The 17,799-nt window shown below is 40.8% G+C and overlaps 1 protein-coding gene across 2 annotated transcripts in view; it reads right to left on the bottom strand.

The window, feature by feature from the left end:
- The window catches only part of KIAA0232 (KIAA0232 ortholog), a 398,715-nt gene that overhangs the window by 300,492 nt on the left and 80,424 nt on the right, over positions 1 to 17,799 (bottom strand). For both annotated transcript variants that reach the window (XM_069203179.1, XM_069203181.1), the window contains exon 3: positions 1,708 to 1,845. In XM_069203179.1, coding sequence (XP_069059280.1) covers positions 1,708 to 1,845 — 138 coding nt within the window. The remainder of the gene's footprint in view (positions 1 to 1,707; positions 1,846 to 17,799) is intronic.

The following is a 17,799-nucleotide window of genomic DNA, read 5'->3' as shown; positions in this document are numbered from 1 at the left end:
GCTGACAAGAGCATGGGAGAGCTATGCAATGTGCTAGATGGCTGCTATAAGAATCTTTACCCCCCCCCCCGTAGTTCTGAAGGGCAGTACAATTTAGAGGTGGTCATCTTCACCATAAAAAATCCTGACATACCACCACAGAGTGCATGTACATCTTCGAGTGGGTGGAGACACACACATAACATACTAAACTGCAAGAATATGAGACACTAACATACACTATACAAGCATCTCATTAGTGCAACTGTCCATCATTTGAAACACTTTTGTTAAGGAGTGAAGAGGAAGTCAATTTTATAAAAAGAAAAAAAGAAAAAAAAAGAAATAAGTAGCTTAAAGCAAGATGCACCAATCCTGCCATGTAATAGGACAAAACTACCATGATTCGTTGTTGATTCATTGTTGAAAGACTGAATTAACTACCATATACTAAAGCTAGAACTTGAAAGAAAAAAAACACTTGTGTGATGTCACCAGCTAACGACTTCCAACTGTTTAAGATTTGCAACGAAAAGGGGAAAATCGTAAAGAAGCATCAATGTGGCACTTGATAGATAAATGGTCCCTTCATGCTCCCAGAGAGGATTTCATCTAATTTAAGGGATAAGTCACCTAGATATATAAAGCAAGTATTAATAAAACGGGGGAATGACCGGCAGATGCAAAGAGGAATGCAGAAATCAGCATAAAGTATTTGATGGAACGGATGATGACGATTAGCACTTGTGACAAAAAGGAGATCCAGTAACCCAGAGGAAGGCGCAGCTTATACAACCCCCAGTCCAGCAGATATGATCTATAGTGACCTTCCCAGGCGAACAATGGTCCAACCAACAGAAAGAACAACTTCACAGACCTTAAATGTGTGTCTAAAATGTTGAGCACGTTTTGCATTACTATTTGTACAGCACGAGTGGGTGCTTGCATCCCAAATATTGTGGTTGTTCTACTATATTTGTTGTAAACCGCAAATGAAGCCTCTTATCAATTTATATATTCAGATGAGTCCAGGGAGGATAGCCTACCAATTATTTCTGATGAGGGCCCTTTTCTAGCCAGTCACTGAATATGTAGGCATCAAAAGGTGTTTTTAAACTGAAGAAGCTTTCAACATTCAACATCTCTTTTAAATGTGGAAATGGTTCTTAACATTAACCCAGGCCTTGAATACCATGGGGATTCTTTTCAGCCTCCTATTGCCGCCACAGGAGCACAACGAACACAGTGAAGGTGTCCTTCAAGTATAGGAGGTAGAACAAGAACAACAAATAAAACCCCTCCAGTCCCAAAATGCTGGAAATGCACCATGAAGTTGAGCAAAATCACCATGTAGGTATTTTGAAAAGATTTTCCTACTAAAAGGTTAACAAAAGAATATAACTCACTAAGAGATCCTGCTGCGGGACATTTAGAATAAGGGAGTTATTGGCTTTCTTGTGAGCTTCTGTATGCTTAGCTCCATTACAACCGTTTTTTTTTTAACTAACTAAAAAGTGTTGCTCATTCAAAACAGACCGCAGAATCTTTGCAAGAATCATTAAAACATTACCCCCATGAGCAGTGAGGAAAATGTTACAGGAAAATATTTTTTTTAAAACTCAAAAACGTTTTAAAATGTAACTTTAAAGGAAACATTTCACAGTGCCAGAAGTATCCTAACATTCAAAGAAAGAATACTTATGACCGTACTCCCAAATACACACTTACTTCATCAGATGCAGACCGAAGACACTGGACTGCTGCCTGTTTTTTCATCTCCTCCAAAGTTAGATCTGAAGGTTTTTTCTTACTCTTTGTCCACTTCTTGCACGCTCCTTTTTCAAAGCCCAGGAAGATGTCATTCTCCTGAAATGGGGTTTTCATTACACAATTTTTATTCCCAAAAGAATATATGATGTCAAACTACTGAAGAGTAAACATTTCTAATTCAGTACATGCACTAAAGTCAAACATTTTTTACTAGCTTTAATAAGTAACAAATAGCACAAGATCAGTGATAACAGTATGAAACACTAATGTACTCTTAAGTTTGCACTATTAATAAGGCAGAAAGAAATTGCTTGAAAAATACAACAAAGAAAAACATAACAAATCATGTTTGGGTCTGCTGGCTGGAGAAGTTAGAGTGAAACAGCAAATCTGTCTTGTCCAACCTCTTCTTCTCTACTCCTGATACCCCTTAAACCAGTCGTTTACGGTCCAGGAAAATCCTGGCTTGTCAGCTCGGGCTGGACTATTCCCATGGGGAGCTTGGTCAAGACTGAGTTGCGTATGGCTGGTTCCAAACTGGGATGATGTGGCAAGCAAAATAAATGGATTAAACCGAGATCTGTGACTGGGGGTGAGTGTTTGAAAAGTTTCAACCCTCTGTCCATCATTTTATTTTGTGGTGCTGCTAATAAGATACATATCCTGAACTTAAAACTCATTAGATCAGTGAAGAGATGTCCACTCCTACCTCCAAGCCCCTTTCAATATTTTCTCTCAATGTGAATGGGCTCACTCATTACATCAGAAGGAAAAAGGTTCCATCATGTCTAGGAACCAAAAGCCTGGATAAAACCTTTTAGCAGGAGACAGACTTATTCCCGGTAGCGTGTGAAAAGTTAAGGTTGAATGGGCTGGTAAAGTATACTAAACAAATAGATCCCACAAATCTCAAAACAAAAACCATGTCAGCAACATTCTAGAAAGGTGTGGCAATTCAACACTGCCTACTAAGGGAAAAAAAAGTGTTTAAGTGGCAACGGACTGTACATTATAAATACATTGGTTAAATATTTTCAACAAATAAAGCATAAGTTTAATTGAAAGAAATTATTTTTTCAAGTTGTCACTGCAGCGGGTGTGGCTAAGGTGCTGTACAAATGGCCGCCTGCAGAGTCTCCGCTCTTCACTGGGACTGCTGTCTGCAATTTCTGCAGTCTGCCCGCATTTTTATAGGGAAATTCAAGGGACATCCATTGGGAGCACCCTGAATCCTATAGCTTATTCACCTAATACTTAATTTACAGTTTAAGTCTTCAAACGTGCGGATGGCGCCACTCTCAAATTTCGCGGCTGCCATTTTGAGCGTCCTCACGTCGGAAGATAAGCGTACAGCGCGTCTTCAATTGAATTATTTTCCACAGCATGTCACTTATCCAGTGAGTGTTTTTTAAATCATTTCTTGGCAGCCTCTAAGGTGTATTACAGCTGTGTAAGATGTATTTGTTCTCCAGCATAAGTCGTCTGCCATTTTGAAACATTCATCACCTGAGCAGCATAGACAGTGTTTTTTGTATATTCTGACTGATGGCAGCGCTAATCCCACAAAGCACCTTTGTCAGACCAATTTCTTTTTGTGCGCTGTTGATTTCTTTTATGGGCAGAATTAAGAAAACAACATTCTCTAATAAAAGTCACCCTATTAAAATTTCTGACTCATGCTTATCCTCTGGAGACCTTTTAATGGAGAGCAAACGTTTATTACTGGATATGGCTCATTCTGGAAACCCTTGTGCTGCGGCCCCATCGGTTACGCCAACTGAAAGCACATTCATCTTTTACTGCTAGTAAAAGACAAACATGATCCTCCTTCTCCAAATAAAACATCTACTTCTATTTCTTTATAAGCTGTGTTAGAAGAAATGAGAGTATTGAGACTGTTTATTGAAGAAACAGACACATGGATTCAAACTCAACGATAAATGGTCTTCCATAGAGTCTAGATTAATTCCGGTGGAACAAGATAGTGATATTCATGACGAAACTACTAAAATTGCAGCTCTTGGGAAGGATATTCTTATGTTGAAAAATCACTCAGAAGATCTGGAAAACTGAAACAAACCGAATAGTTTAAAGATTTATGGTCGCACTGAAGGAGTGGATCGGGTAACCTGCTTTACCTAATTTCTACAGAAACTCCTTGAGCTGCCATCTTCCACAACATTTAATATGCAGCGGGCTCACAGAATAGGTCCTTGCCTATCTTCCTCAGCTGCTCCTGTTAAATCTCAAAGTGATTATTCTGTGTCTGGAGATAACAAACCTTTTGAAAGTTCTAAACGCTGCCAAGTCTTGGAAGCAACTTATTTGGTCTGATGCGAAGATTGTTATGGGTCCAAACTGGGGTGGCATGGTGAGCAAAAGAACGATTGATTAAATCCAGATCTGTGACTTGGGGTGAGTGTTTGCATTGTTCAGCACTTCGTTCATCATCCTTTTGTGTTGCTAAAGTTGCCCTAAGTGGGAAGGGTATGCCCAGACGTGGGTCCCTTGCTCACTGTGCCACTGGATTCAAGCTAGCCTGGCTGATGATGGGTGATACCCTGAAACTGGTCCCAGGATGCTTGTTTTCGTCCCAGGGAGGACCTGGTCTGGCAGTTCGGGCTGGACTGTTCCCATGAGGAACAACAGGGTCAAGACTGATTTGCATATAGCTGGGTCCAAACTGGGGTGGCATGGTGAGCAAAAGAACAATGGATTACACCCAAATCTGTGACTAGGGGGTGAGTGTTTGCACTGTTCAGCTCCCCGTCCATCATCCTTTTGTGGTGCAAAGATTTTTCTCTCATACGATGTATCCACTGTTACACCTAACAGACGGAAAGAATTCCCCAATCTCCGTCCTGTATTACATACTTCAGGTGCTCGCTATGGCTTATTTCATCCATGTACCTTCAAAGTCAGAACAAGACTGTAATTTAATGATCTGGCCAAACTCAAAGCCTTTATTTATTCACACACTACAGACTCCACTACTGGCCCTTCTTTTCATTGAGATGTCATGCTGTAGTATAGAAATCCTGGTGTGGTGCATTGCCCCTAGCTCAAAGTCATCAATGTTTGACATGTATTGACCGCTATTGTTATTTTTTCTTTTTTGTTCCCTTTGCTAATTTCATTGTTCTTTTCTCTTCCCTCATCCTTTTATTTGTGCTCTATATCTACTTTTTTTCCACATGTTGTGTAGATTGTGGTTTTCTTGTTACTGTACACCATATAGTTATATATTTTTTGATGGTTTAGAAAATTCAAAGTTGTGTCTTGGAATGTGAAAAAGTTTGTTAATCCTATAAAAAGGCAGAAAATGTTCTTTCATTTAGCTTCCTGCACCCCTGAACTAGTTCTCCTTCAAGGAGACTCATCTTACAGAATCTGCAGCCTTACTACTTCAACTGAACTGGGCTGGTTCAGTCTTTGTTTGACCTACATTGAATAAGGAGAATGGTGTCATAATTTTATGTTACAAAACAACAAACTGTTCTGTTGCTACTCAAGAAACCGATTCAGAAGGTTGCTGCGTAACTGTTAAGTTAATCATTAATGGTATTTATCAGACTGTTTTTAATGTTTATAAACGTAACCAACCTGATTATTCATTCTGGCCCACTGTTTCTAAAAATGCCTTCAATATGCTCGCAATTTTTTCATTCTGAGTGGGGACTGTAATCAGAACTCAAGTTACATTTGTTCCCCATAAAGCTCATAAACAATTTAATTCCACTATTTCCCAATATCACTTAATAGATGCATGGAGACTATGTAATCCTTGCATAAAAGAGTTCTCATTTTACTCCCCTCTGCATGGCACTCATGTTTAGATCACATTTTTGTCAGTACATCATTATCTCAGAACCTCATTAATTCCACTACCGAACCTATTGTTATTTTGGACTATGCTCGTGTAGTTGCTGATATAGACCTACTCCCAGCACATCCCAAATCCTACAAATGAAGGTTTTAAAATTATTTTTTTACTTAATCCAGTTCTCTCTTCCTCCTTCGCCTTTTTTTAGAGGAGGTCTTTGCACTTAACGTGGACTCAAATTCTTCTCCCCAACTAGTAGGGGATACCTTTAAAGATGCAGCTCAACAATAAATCATTGATTTTATGTAAAAGAAACATTTTGCCTTACAACATAAGTCCTTATTATCCAACATTAAACATTTAGAACACCAGTTTTATACTTTGGCTACAGATACTACCCTTCAAGAACTTGTTCATCCAAATTTTCGATTCAATAAAATAACCATGGATAATGTATCCCATCACTCCAAAGTTCTGCTCAATACTATGGTGGCTGCACTAATTTTGAAAAACTTCAAATTATTTAAAAGTTCGTGAACAATGAACTACAATAGAATATAGTAATTCTTCTACTGGGAAACAGTTGTCAAAAGATCAAGATATTCAATAAGAATTTACCAACTTTTATCAAAACCTACATACTCATGAATCTCCTGCACAATCCTCTCTTATAGAGGCTTATTTAAAATACACCCCTCTCCTCAAATCCAGGATAGTATTAATTTTCTATCTCTTTAAAAAATTCTCAATTCTCTTAATTCACTCAAAAAAGGTAAATCTTGGTCTCATTGTTGAGTTTTATTTACACTTTTCTAACATGCTTCTCCTTAAACTCCTGCAGCTTTTTCAATTCTTTTATATCTCTGGTTCAGCAGGAGACTCATTTAAAAAAGCCACTATATGCCTTATTCATAAAGATGATCATGACCCTACCCCAGTGCAATAATTACAGACTATTTCCCTTGTAAATGTGGACTACTAAATGTTTGCTAAGTTACATTCTTTGCAATTAGATCTATATAACCCACATTAATTGGGAAGGAGCAGTCTGGATTTGTCAAGGGTCACTTGGTCTCAGATAATTCTAGATTATTTTTCAATGTTTTGAATAAAGTCTCCTCTCGTTCTTATTCCTTAGCTGCTTTTTCTATTGATGCAGAAAATGCTTTTGACAGAATTTTTTTTAATTTTTTTACTTAAATCGTGCTTACAGGGCTCGAAAAATCATACAAATTGTACTAGACCTGTAGGTCGAGTAACTTAAATAATTTACTTGATCTAACTGTAATGTACTAGACCCGTACACAGGTCTCAAATTGTGTAAGCCTAGGCAAATCATTTACAGAGTCGCCTTTTTCTCAATTCTCACGACTGCACCTTCAAATATGTGAGCTCAGCATTTCTGCAGTACAAAAAAAACTCCTGTTTTATTAAGCAGACTAAAGTTTGCTGCATGCATTACAAGAATCTAGCCCACATACCCATGAGGTCTAGCCCACATAACCCAGGACTTCTTTTACTTTACTAACAGTGCCATCAGGGAAGGAGTGTTTCTCAGTTTTTTTTTAACATTCAATTTTAACCCCTTCGCTGCCATGACTTTTCCCCCATCAGGGTCCAGGCCTTTTTTTGGTTATTTGGGGCAGTTCACGCTTAGGCCCTCATAACTTTTTGTCCATATAAGCTACCCATTTCTAATTTGCGTCTTTTTTTTTTTTCCAACATCCTTGGGATTCTAGAGGCACCCAGAGTTCATGGGTTCTCCTGGAGGACACCAAGAAATTAGCCAAAATACAGAAAAAATGTCATTAAAAAAAAAAAAGGGAGAGAAAAGGGCTGTAGAAGAAGTCTTGTGGTTTTTCCCTGAAAATGGCATCAACAAAGGGTTTGCGATGCTAAAAATAACCATCTTTGAAGCTTCCAGGAACAGGCAGACTTGAATCAGAAAACCACATTTTTCAACACAATTTTGGCATTTTACTGGGACATACCCCTTTTTTTTTTTTTTTACTATTTTCGGTGCTTTTAGCCTCCTTCCAGTTAGTGACAGAAATGGGCATGAAACCAATGCTGGATCCCGGACAGCTAAACATTTCTAAAAAGTGGACAAAATTCAGAATTCAGCAAGGGGTCATTGTGTAGATCCTACAAGGTTTTCCTACAGAACAAAACAGCTGAAATAAAAAAAAAAATGAAATTGAGGTAAAAAAAACAAACAAAAAAAAACATACTATTTTTCTCCACGTTTTACTCTGTAACCTTTTTCTGTAATATCAGATTATCTAAAGCAATATACGGTTACATCTGCTGGACTCTTCTGGTTGCAGGTATATCAAGGCTTTTAGGTTCATCAAGAACTCTTGGTACCCAGAGCCAATAAAGGAGCTGCACCTTGCAATGTGTTTTCATTGTACTGGGTGTACAGCAATTCATTTGGTTAAATATAAAGAGTGAAGAATAGGTATCAAGGAAACCTTTGTATTTCCAAAATGGGCACAAGATAAGGTGTTGAGAAGCAGTGGTTATTTGCACATCTCTGAATTTTGGGGTCCCCATACTAGCATATGAACTACAGGTCATTTCTCAAAGAGCTGTCTTTTTTTACAGACCATCTTCCATTTGGAAGGAAAAAATGTAGAGAAAAACAAGGGGCAATAACACTTGTTCTTCTATTCTGTGTTCCCCCAAGTCTCCCTCTAAAAATGGTACCTCACTTGCGTGGGTAGGCCTAATGCCCGCAACATGGACACATCACATTGTTACATTGAAATCGGACTTGTTTTTTGGGAAAGTGTCTAGCTGTAGATTTTGGCATTTAGCTCAGCCGGCACATAGGGAAACCTAGCAATCCATTTATGAAAACTAGACACCTAGGGGAATTCAGAATGGGGTGACTTGTGGGGCTCTCACCAGGTTCTTAACCCAGAATCCTTTGCAAACCGCAAAATGTGTCACAAAAAAAAAAAAAGAAGAAAACATTTTCATCACACAACCACAAATTTCCTTCCACCCAGCATTCCCCCAAGGGGCAGATGGGCCTACAAAAATAGGCCGATGATGTGGCTCCATGGGGAGCAACCCTTGCCCAAGGGGCTGCCTCCCACCAAACACACATACACACACCAATCCCTGGTGCCTAAGTGGTGGGGGTGGGAGAGGGGGTACGGGGGGGGGGGTGGGGGCGGGATGTCTGCAGGTGGCAGGGATGGAAGCAATTCTGCTTCCATCCCTGCTTGGGGGGAGGGGGGGGGGGGGCAGAGGGGGGTTGCTCCCTCCATGAGCCGGGTGCAAGATGAGCTGGTCCCGTCCGGGGCACAAGGCAACCGTGGCCACGACACAAGCTTGTACCGGGCACCCGAGGGGTTAATAAATATATTACTAAACCATTCAACCATAACATATTCATCTACACACAGCAACTTTCCAAGAAATGTCCAAAAACCTCTCCACTACCTTGCAGCTTTACAGATAAAACGATATAGTGTATTAACAATCTGTGAAAATTGGGTTTCAGAAAACATATCCTTTGCACATCAACGTGTAAAGTATTCGGATTTGTTTTCATCCTATTAAAATATTTTTTCATCGCACAAATATTTAAAAAAAGGATTTTCACAACTGCTGAAACATATTTTGAAATGGTTGCACAGTTGACTAGCACGCAACATTTAAATGACTGACACCCTATATCCTTTTATTTTATATTCCAAGCAGCAGGTCCCACAGTTCACCTTACAAAGCCCTGACTTAGCATAGGTTTGGACCCAATATCATCTCACTTATTCCTCTTCTTTATAAAGTGCTCATGGTCTCTGTATTAATTAGTGGTCAGAGTTCTCAATATTTTCCTTTACAAAGAGGCGTGCGGCAAGGCTGCCCCTTGTCTCCCTTCTTATCTATCTTAGACCTTAAATCTTTTCTCTCCAAAACGTGCAATAGCCTTAGACCCAGTTTTCAGTATGACAATAAACAATTAAAATGTTTGGCTTATGCAGATAACATTGTCTTTTTCCTTCCAACCCGGATGGCACAATCGCTGATCCTTCTCCGTGCATTTTATCAATTCCCTTTAGTTTCAAGATATAAAATCAATTCAGACAAAACAGAGGTCTTGCGTATTACTAAATTTTGTCTTAAACATTCTTTTCAATCTACTGGTTTCCATTAAAATACTTTTAATATTAAATACTTGGGCATTCGGTTCACCAACTGTATTAAAGAATCAGTCAACATAAAATATAAGAGAAGGAATAAATAAAATTGATAAACTTATCTTCCCGGAACCCTTTATTCCTTTCTTGGTGGGGTTGTCTTGATTCCATAAAAAAATATGAGCATTATGTTATATCTTTTGTTCATGAACCCAGTTTGCAATCCTCGCTAATTTTTTAAAAAGTGGACTCGCTGCTCTCCAAATTTCTTTGGTATAACAGAAAATCTAGAATATCACTATTACATTTTAAGAAGTCCAAGCTGGAAGGTGGAACTAACTTTCCAGAGTTTTGGTCTCATCATAAAGCTTTTTTCTCTCAGGCAAGCTCTAAATGGGTTCTTACTAGACCTTCCCCCTTCACTTCTTTATGCTCTCTCCTAAAAAGGCTCTTTCATTTACCTCTAAAAATATAATCGCCTCAATTTTAAGTATACTCCTTGCCTCTTCAAACCTCAATCTCAACCTCATACTATCGCTTGCGATTCCTTTCTACAATCTCCCTTTTGGTATAATCATTTTAATAGAAAGAAAATATGTAATCCCCTATACTTGAAATCTTGAAGACAACAGGTTATAGTATGGGTTTACGATTATTTGAGGAGTCTAATCCTCAATTCCAGGCATCATTTAAATGTCCTCGCTCATTCTGGAATAAGTTTACTATACTTATGCATATCATCTTAGACATGTTTCACTCCTTACCTTTAATATGTGGAGTTCCCCCATCAGAATCACCTTTAAACAAAATATTGCTCTTTACACCTAAAACTTCTCTTATTCAGAAATCATGTTTTACTCCTGATTTATATCGAGCCGAAACCAAGATAGAACTCAGTTGGGAGACAGATTTGGGACGTGCTTGGCCGATAACTTTTTGGAATAAAATTTGGTCTAGATTACACAAGATTTTCAGAACTGCCACCACAACTCAATCCTTATTCCATAGATTACATTGTACCCCTTCATCTATCGGCACATTTTCTAATACCAATGACGGTGCCTGTTGGTCTTGTAATATTCCCAACGGAGACCTCATGTATCTTTTTTTCCCACATGTCCCCCACAGCAACCTTTGGGTGAAGATTTGGTTGCAACTTTCTAATATTTTTCATTTAAACAGCACTATGTCCCCCTCCTTACTCTCTCGGCAGCCTAAATTAATTTGTTCCTGTATCTGTTAATGAAAAAAGATTTTGATGTTATGTTGGCTTTACCTTTTCAACAGATTACAATTAATTGGAAATGTTTCAGTAAAATGTCATTTAAAGCATGCTGGTATAATGTTTGTCATTATCTTAGGTTAGATACTGATTTTGCCTTTTCCTGTTTACCATATGTGAATAGATAGATTATACTGGTTACCATTAACATATTTTTATATAAAATAGTTATGCCAAACATCAATCTTACGTTCAGAGAATTTTAAGCCACCATTAAGTATTTCATGCTGTGCTTCAGTCCTACGTTTCTATTTCAGTCTCTCAAACTGTATCTTACTTACCACTTTATATTATTCAATTTCTTTATTGTTATCGGTCTGTATTGATTATTTTATGCTTTTCTTCCCCCTCCTCTTTCTTCTCGTCTTTTTCGTCCATCCTTTTATTTTGTATAACAGTCTTATTGGCTTCTGGATTATTCATCATGTAATTGTTTTACTTATATATGATGTGATCCTTAATAAAGCTGATTAAATACAAACATTTGTCAATGCTGTCTGGAAGCGATGCTAAAGAACAAGTTACTTCAGGAATGCTTTTCTGGTGGATACAGTAGCCACCTGTGGATTACTCACCTTCTGAATGCACCAGAGTTCAACGGGTATGTTCTTCCTACCTCCCCAAGTCGACGAGGATGTCACAACTGCACAGCTCCGCAAGCAACTCCATCTGATGTCATTGTGGCAATAAGAAGTCCTCGCCGGAGTGCTGACGTCAGTTTCATCATTTTATCCGTGCCTTCGAGGCGAACATGTGAATACCGACCTCACAAGAACAATATATGCCAATCCAAATATAAATATAAACCACAATATCTGTTTATATCAAAACACCAAAAACATATATAAATGTATAATAAAAGAAGTCTTGATATGACCCGACAGGCAACAGGGAGGCTGGTGAGACTGAGGAATCCACAGGTAGCTACTGTATCCACCAGAAAGAGTTACTGAAGGTCAGTAACTTGTTCTTCTGATGGATACAACTACCTGTGGATTCCTCACCTTATGAATAGAATCCCAAAGCAGTCCTGCACTCGGAGGTGGATGCCCGAATGATCAAACCAAGAAGTCCTGCAAAACAAAATGTGCAAAATGGCCATCCCTCCTAATTTCAGAGTCTAAGCAATAATGCTTTGCGAAAGTGTGGAGGGAGGCCCATGTTTCCTCCTTACAACTATGAGCAACTAGTACACCTCTAGCTAAAGCCGGAGGGGCAGACTTAGCCCTGGTGGAATGGGCCCTAATACCTTCAGGAGGAACCTTCTTTGCTGGGGAATAACAAATCTTTATGCAAAGAATGAACCACCTTGTAAGGGTTCTCCTGTGGATGGCTTTGCCCTTCATCTTGCCCACATATCCAACAAAGAGTTGATCGTCAATTCTAAAGTCTCTTGTCCTCTCAATGTAGAAACTCAGAGCCCTTCTTGGATCCAAGCAGTGCAGTCTTTCCTCCTCATTTGAAGGATGGGGAGGAGGGTAAAAAGGACATTTTTGGGATATTGTCCCAAATGAAAGGGAGTGACTAACTTAGGAAGGAACGCTGCCCTGGTTCTCAGCACCACCTTGTCAGCATGAAAGGTTGTAAAAGGAGGTTTCACACTAAGAGCCTGGAGCTCACTCACACGTCCAGCAGACGTGATAGCTGTAAGGAAAACTGTGTTTACAAACAGAGTGGGAGGAAACTTGTTTGTTAATCCTTTAAGGAACCTAAGAATTAAAGGGGGACTTAAATAAGGAGAGCTGATCAGGAAGGCAAAGAAAGGCAGACAGTGCTGACAAATAACCCTTCACAGTCGCAACTGCACATCTCTTCTGTGCCAAGGAAAGGGCAAAAAGCAAAACATCAGACAAATGGGCATTTAAGGGATCAATTTGCTTCTCTCCACACAAAGCAAAAAAAAAATGTGCCCATCTTTTAGCATAGACTGTCTTGGTGGATTGGTGCCTGGCCGATAAGATAACATCCACCACTTCCGGAGGAAAAGAAAAGGAACTCAGATTGCCCCGCTCAATTTCCAGGCATGTAGGTGCAGACTCTGGAGAAGGAGGTGTAGAACCTGCCCCTGCGACCGCGAGAGGAGGTCTGCCCTGTGAGGTAGACAGAGTGGAGGGCACAGTGAGAGTTGGAGAAGGTCTTTGTACCACATCCTTCTTGGCCAATTCGGGGCTATTAAAATAACTTGAGCCTGATCTTGGCGAATCTTCCTCAGAACCTGAGGAATCAAGGGTATGGGGGGGAAACGCATAAATCAACTGGTCGTACAAAGACATCTGAAAATTCACCCCCCCCGCACCCCAACCCAACACCGGATACTGGAGGCTGCAGAACAATGGGCAGTGTGCATTCTCCTGAGTGGCAAACAGGTCTATCTGTGGAAATCCCCACATCAGAAAGATGTGAAAAACCAGGTCTGGATGTAGACGCCACTCGTGATCGGCTGAGAAATGCCTACAGACTGTCCGCACGTACGTTGAGAACCCCGGCCAGATGGTTTGCTACTATGCAAATCCAAAGGTCCTGTGCCCAGGACCAGCGCTGCAGAGCCTCTCTGCAGAGAAGTACAACCCTACACCTCCCTGCTTGTTGATGTACCACACTGCAGTAGTGTTGTCCGTCAAGACTTGAACCGACTGACCGCAAATGGACAGGAGGAAGGCTTTGACAGCCAGATGTACTGCCTGTAATTTTAACATACTGATGTGAAACATCTGTTCTGCTGGAGACCAATAGCCCTTGATCACCAAGTTCTTCAGATGAGCTCCCCCCCTCTAGAGTGGAGGCATCAGTTATGATTTTGTAAAGGCTGCAGTCCACAGCCCACCATCGTAGCTCCACTGCAGCATCTCTGGAAATCGTTATCTACTCCTCCAGATCCCCTTTGTGTTGAAACCACTGCTAGGGGAGGCACCACTGGAGAGCCCTCATGTGCCAATGTGCATGAGTGGCCAACAGAACGCAAGAAGCAAACAGGCGTAGGACCTTGAGGACAGGAACAGCCGCTCCCTTCTGAAACATTCAATCAACGCCTGAAGGTCCTGAATCCTCTGAGGTGGAGGGTAGGCCCGATTCAATGTTGTATCCAGTACTGCCCCTATAAACGCTGAGAGGGCACCAGGTGAGACTTGGGCACATTTACCGTAAAGCCCAGGTTGAACAATAACTGTTGTCATTTGCAAGAGATGCAGCACAAGCTCTGGGGGCCTGGCTTTGATCAACCAATCGTCCAGGTAAGGGAATACAGATACTCCCTTCTGAGGTCCGCTGCAACCACCGCCATCACCTTCGTGAAGGCTTGAGGTGCGGAAGTAAGACCAAACGGAAGGACCGCAAACTCTTAGTAATGCGACCCTATCACAAACCGGAAATACTTCCTGTGCAACTTCAGAATGGGGATATGAAAATAAGCATCCTGCAAGTCGACAGACCCAATCCAGTCTTCCTTGTTCAATGCCAGAAGCACCTGTGCTGGGTCAGCATTTCGAATTTCTCCTGTTTGAGGAACCAATTCAAAATCCTCAGGTCAAGGATAGGCCTCAATCAACCATCCTTCTTGGGAATCAGGAAATAACTCGAATAGCATCCCTGACCTTTATCCTGCTTTAGAACAAACTCCACTGCACCCTTTAAGAAAAGGACTTGCACCTCCTGCTGAAGCAACAGGAGATCTTCCGTGCAAAACTAATGATGGGGAGGGCTGAGAGGGGGAACTCCCGAAACCTTTACCCACAATATTCAGCACCCAAGAGTCTGATGTGATTAACTCCCACTCGTGGAGAAAATGAAGTAGCCTACCCCCTACGGGAGAAGTATGATGCAAGATGGAGAAAGCTAGGGCTCTTGATGGGTTCCCCCAGAGGAAGAAGATGAGATGTGAGGCTGCTGAGTGACTCCCTGCCCTCTATAAGACCTATAGAGAGGGTTGGCAGGCTGCTGTATGCTGGACTGTGGCCTCCCACTAAAAGAGGACCTATGGCCAAAATCCCTGAACCTCCAAAAAGATCTAAAGGGTGTGGATGCTGAAGCCTGGAGTCCCAAGGACTTTGCAGTAGCCCTGCTGTCTTTAAAATGCTCCAAAGCTGAGTCGGCCTTGGATCCAAACACCTTCTCGCCATCAAACAAAAGGTCCAACAAATCGCTGCACCACAGATGCTTCTTTTTCTTCTTTATTCTTCAGATAAGAAATACACATCCAACCCTGGCAGGTCTTATCAACAACTGCCTGCCTTACAATCTAATCATAACATTCCAGTTTCCTCCCAGTTGCTAAGCAGCCCACTAAGATTCCTTTGAATAGAATACAACATATCTCCCTTCTTACAATAACAAAATTATCTAAAAACAACAAGAAAAAAACAATAAATAACATAAACTAACACAAGAAAACACGTAAACACAACTACTCTGTATAATAATCTTTCATATATTCTGGTTTGTTGAATACTCTGTGACCTTCTCACCCCTCTGGACTCCTCGACACCACGGCCACACCCAACCTGCTTCTTCCACTCAGCTACTTCCATTTCACTGCATCTGACAACATCAGCCATATTCCATCTTTTACCGTCGCTTAAAACCACACTATAACACTTCACTCCCCCAACCATTTTTGGTTCTGACCACTTTGACAAACCCTTCCTGCCACCATGCCATACTCTGGTTCGCACCCAGTCCCCAACTGCAACCACACATTCCTTCGGTTTTCCCAATACACTTTCGTCATACTTCTCTTGCACCCCCTCCACTCTAAATGCAAGATTCCTTACACTTACACGTTTTTTACCAGCTTTCCCCATCCAACCAGGAACAGCTTTGGTACACGGTTTCCTTCCCTTCAACAAAACAAACGGGGTTTCTCGCGTCGTCGAATGCGGAGTCGTCCGATAATTCCATAGCATGTTTTTCACTTCAGTCCTCCAACAAAAACCAGTCTGAATTGACAGTTGAATATTGTCACACAACACTCTGTTAAACCTTTCTACTAACCCATTCTCTCTTGGATGTGCCACAGCTGTCCTCACATGGTTTACTCCACACAATGTTAAATAGTCCTCAAACGAAGTAAATTGTGTCCCATTGTCAGTCACCACCTCCTCGGGATAACCTTCCCTTTTCCAAATTTCCTCACAAAATTCAATCACCACTCCAGCTTTAGTGTCTTTGACGATACTAACTTCTGGCCATTTGGAGTGGTAATCTACCATAACCATGGCATAAAACTTTCCACCATCACCAAAATCAAACGGGCCACACACATCTATTGCTATCTTTTGCCATGGTTTAACAGGAAAAGGTACAGGAATGACAGGTGTCCTCTCACACACGTGTGTTTTGTCACTACAAGCACAGCTTACACAATTCCTAACAAATCTTTCAACCTCTTTGTCCATGCCTGGCCACCAAAAATCTTCCCTGGCTTTCCTTTTCATACCCGACATACCACCATGTCCCTCATGTAGAATCCCTAAAACAGTCTGCCTCAACTTATGTGGCACTACCAACCTATCACCTCTCCTAAGTAAATTACTCTGTAATGACAACTCAGACCACACACTTTTGAAATTTGAAAACATACTGGTTTCATCACCCAATTCAGACCAACACTTATGCAAATTCCTTATTATTGCCTGAAGTTCAGTATCCTCTTGAACCGCCGCCTTCCAAACTTCCTCACTGATAGCCTTTGTCTTGATGTCTTGCAGGTCAGCCACAACCCATTCTTCCTCTTCTTCTCCACATACATTTTCTAATGGCAACCTCGACAAACAGTCCGCATTTACATTCATTGTACCAGGCAAGTATTTTACTGTGAAAGTGTATTCCTGTAACCTATATAACCACTTGGCAATCCTAGAAGAAGCACGACTTGCACCTGCAGTAGTGAAAATGTCCACAAGAGGTTTGTGGTCTGTACGTAATTCAAAACTTCTACCCCACACATAGTTTTTAAAGTACGTGATGCCCCACCAACAAGCAAAAGCTTCTTTTTCTACAGCAGAGTATGTTGTTTCCGCTCCCTTCAATGTACGTGAAGCGAACGCTACCACACGTTCCTTTCCATTATGCACTTGCATTAGTACCGCACCCAACCCGTACATGCTTGCATCCGTTGTTATTATAGTGTGATAATGAGCCACAAAAGGGTTTAATTCAACTGCTTCTATAATGTTTTTCTTCAATTTATCAAACGCTTGTTGGCACTCATCCGACCAGATATATTTTTGATTTTTTTTCATTAACACTCTTAAAGGATATGCTATGTCAGCGAAATTCCTCACAAACTTAGCATAATATTCCGCTAATCCAAGGAATGATCTCAGTTGATCTTTGTTAACTGGACTAGGTGCCCGCTCAATTGCTTCCATAAGATTAACCTTGAGCGTTATACCCTTCCATGAAATAGTATGGCCCAAATACTCAACACTGTGACATGCAAATTTACATTTGCTAGCCTCAACAGTCAAACCTGCATTCTCAAGAATATGGCATACTTTCTCCAGAATGGTATCATGCTCTTGTAAATCCTTTGCCCATACTAGCACATCATCCTGAAAAAACCTCACACCCTTTACACCACCCAGTAGATTTTGCATAACCCTTTGGAAAACAGCTGAGGCAGACGCAAGCCCAAACGGCATGCGCACAAATCTGAAAGCTCCCTCAGGCGTTATAAACGACGTGAGATGCCTGGACTCTGGGTGCAACATTATTTGGTGGTACGCACTGGATAAATCTAGGGTTGAGTACACCTTTCCCCCTTGAATACCACTCAATAGTTCATTAATATTAGGAAT

This window comes from Pleurodeles waltl, chromosome 1_2, assembly GCF_031143425.1.
Source record: "Pleurodeles waltl isolate 20211129_DDA chromosome 1_2, aPleWal1.hap1.20221129, whole genome shotgun sequence".
In the NCBI taxonomy this organism is placed as follows: Eukaryota; Metazoa; Chordata; class Amphibia; order Caudata; family Salamandridae; genus Pleurodeles; species Pleurodeles waltl.
Note: the sequence above shows the minus strand (reverse complement) of the source record. Positions and strands in the feature narration are given on the sequence as shown.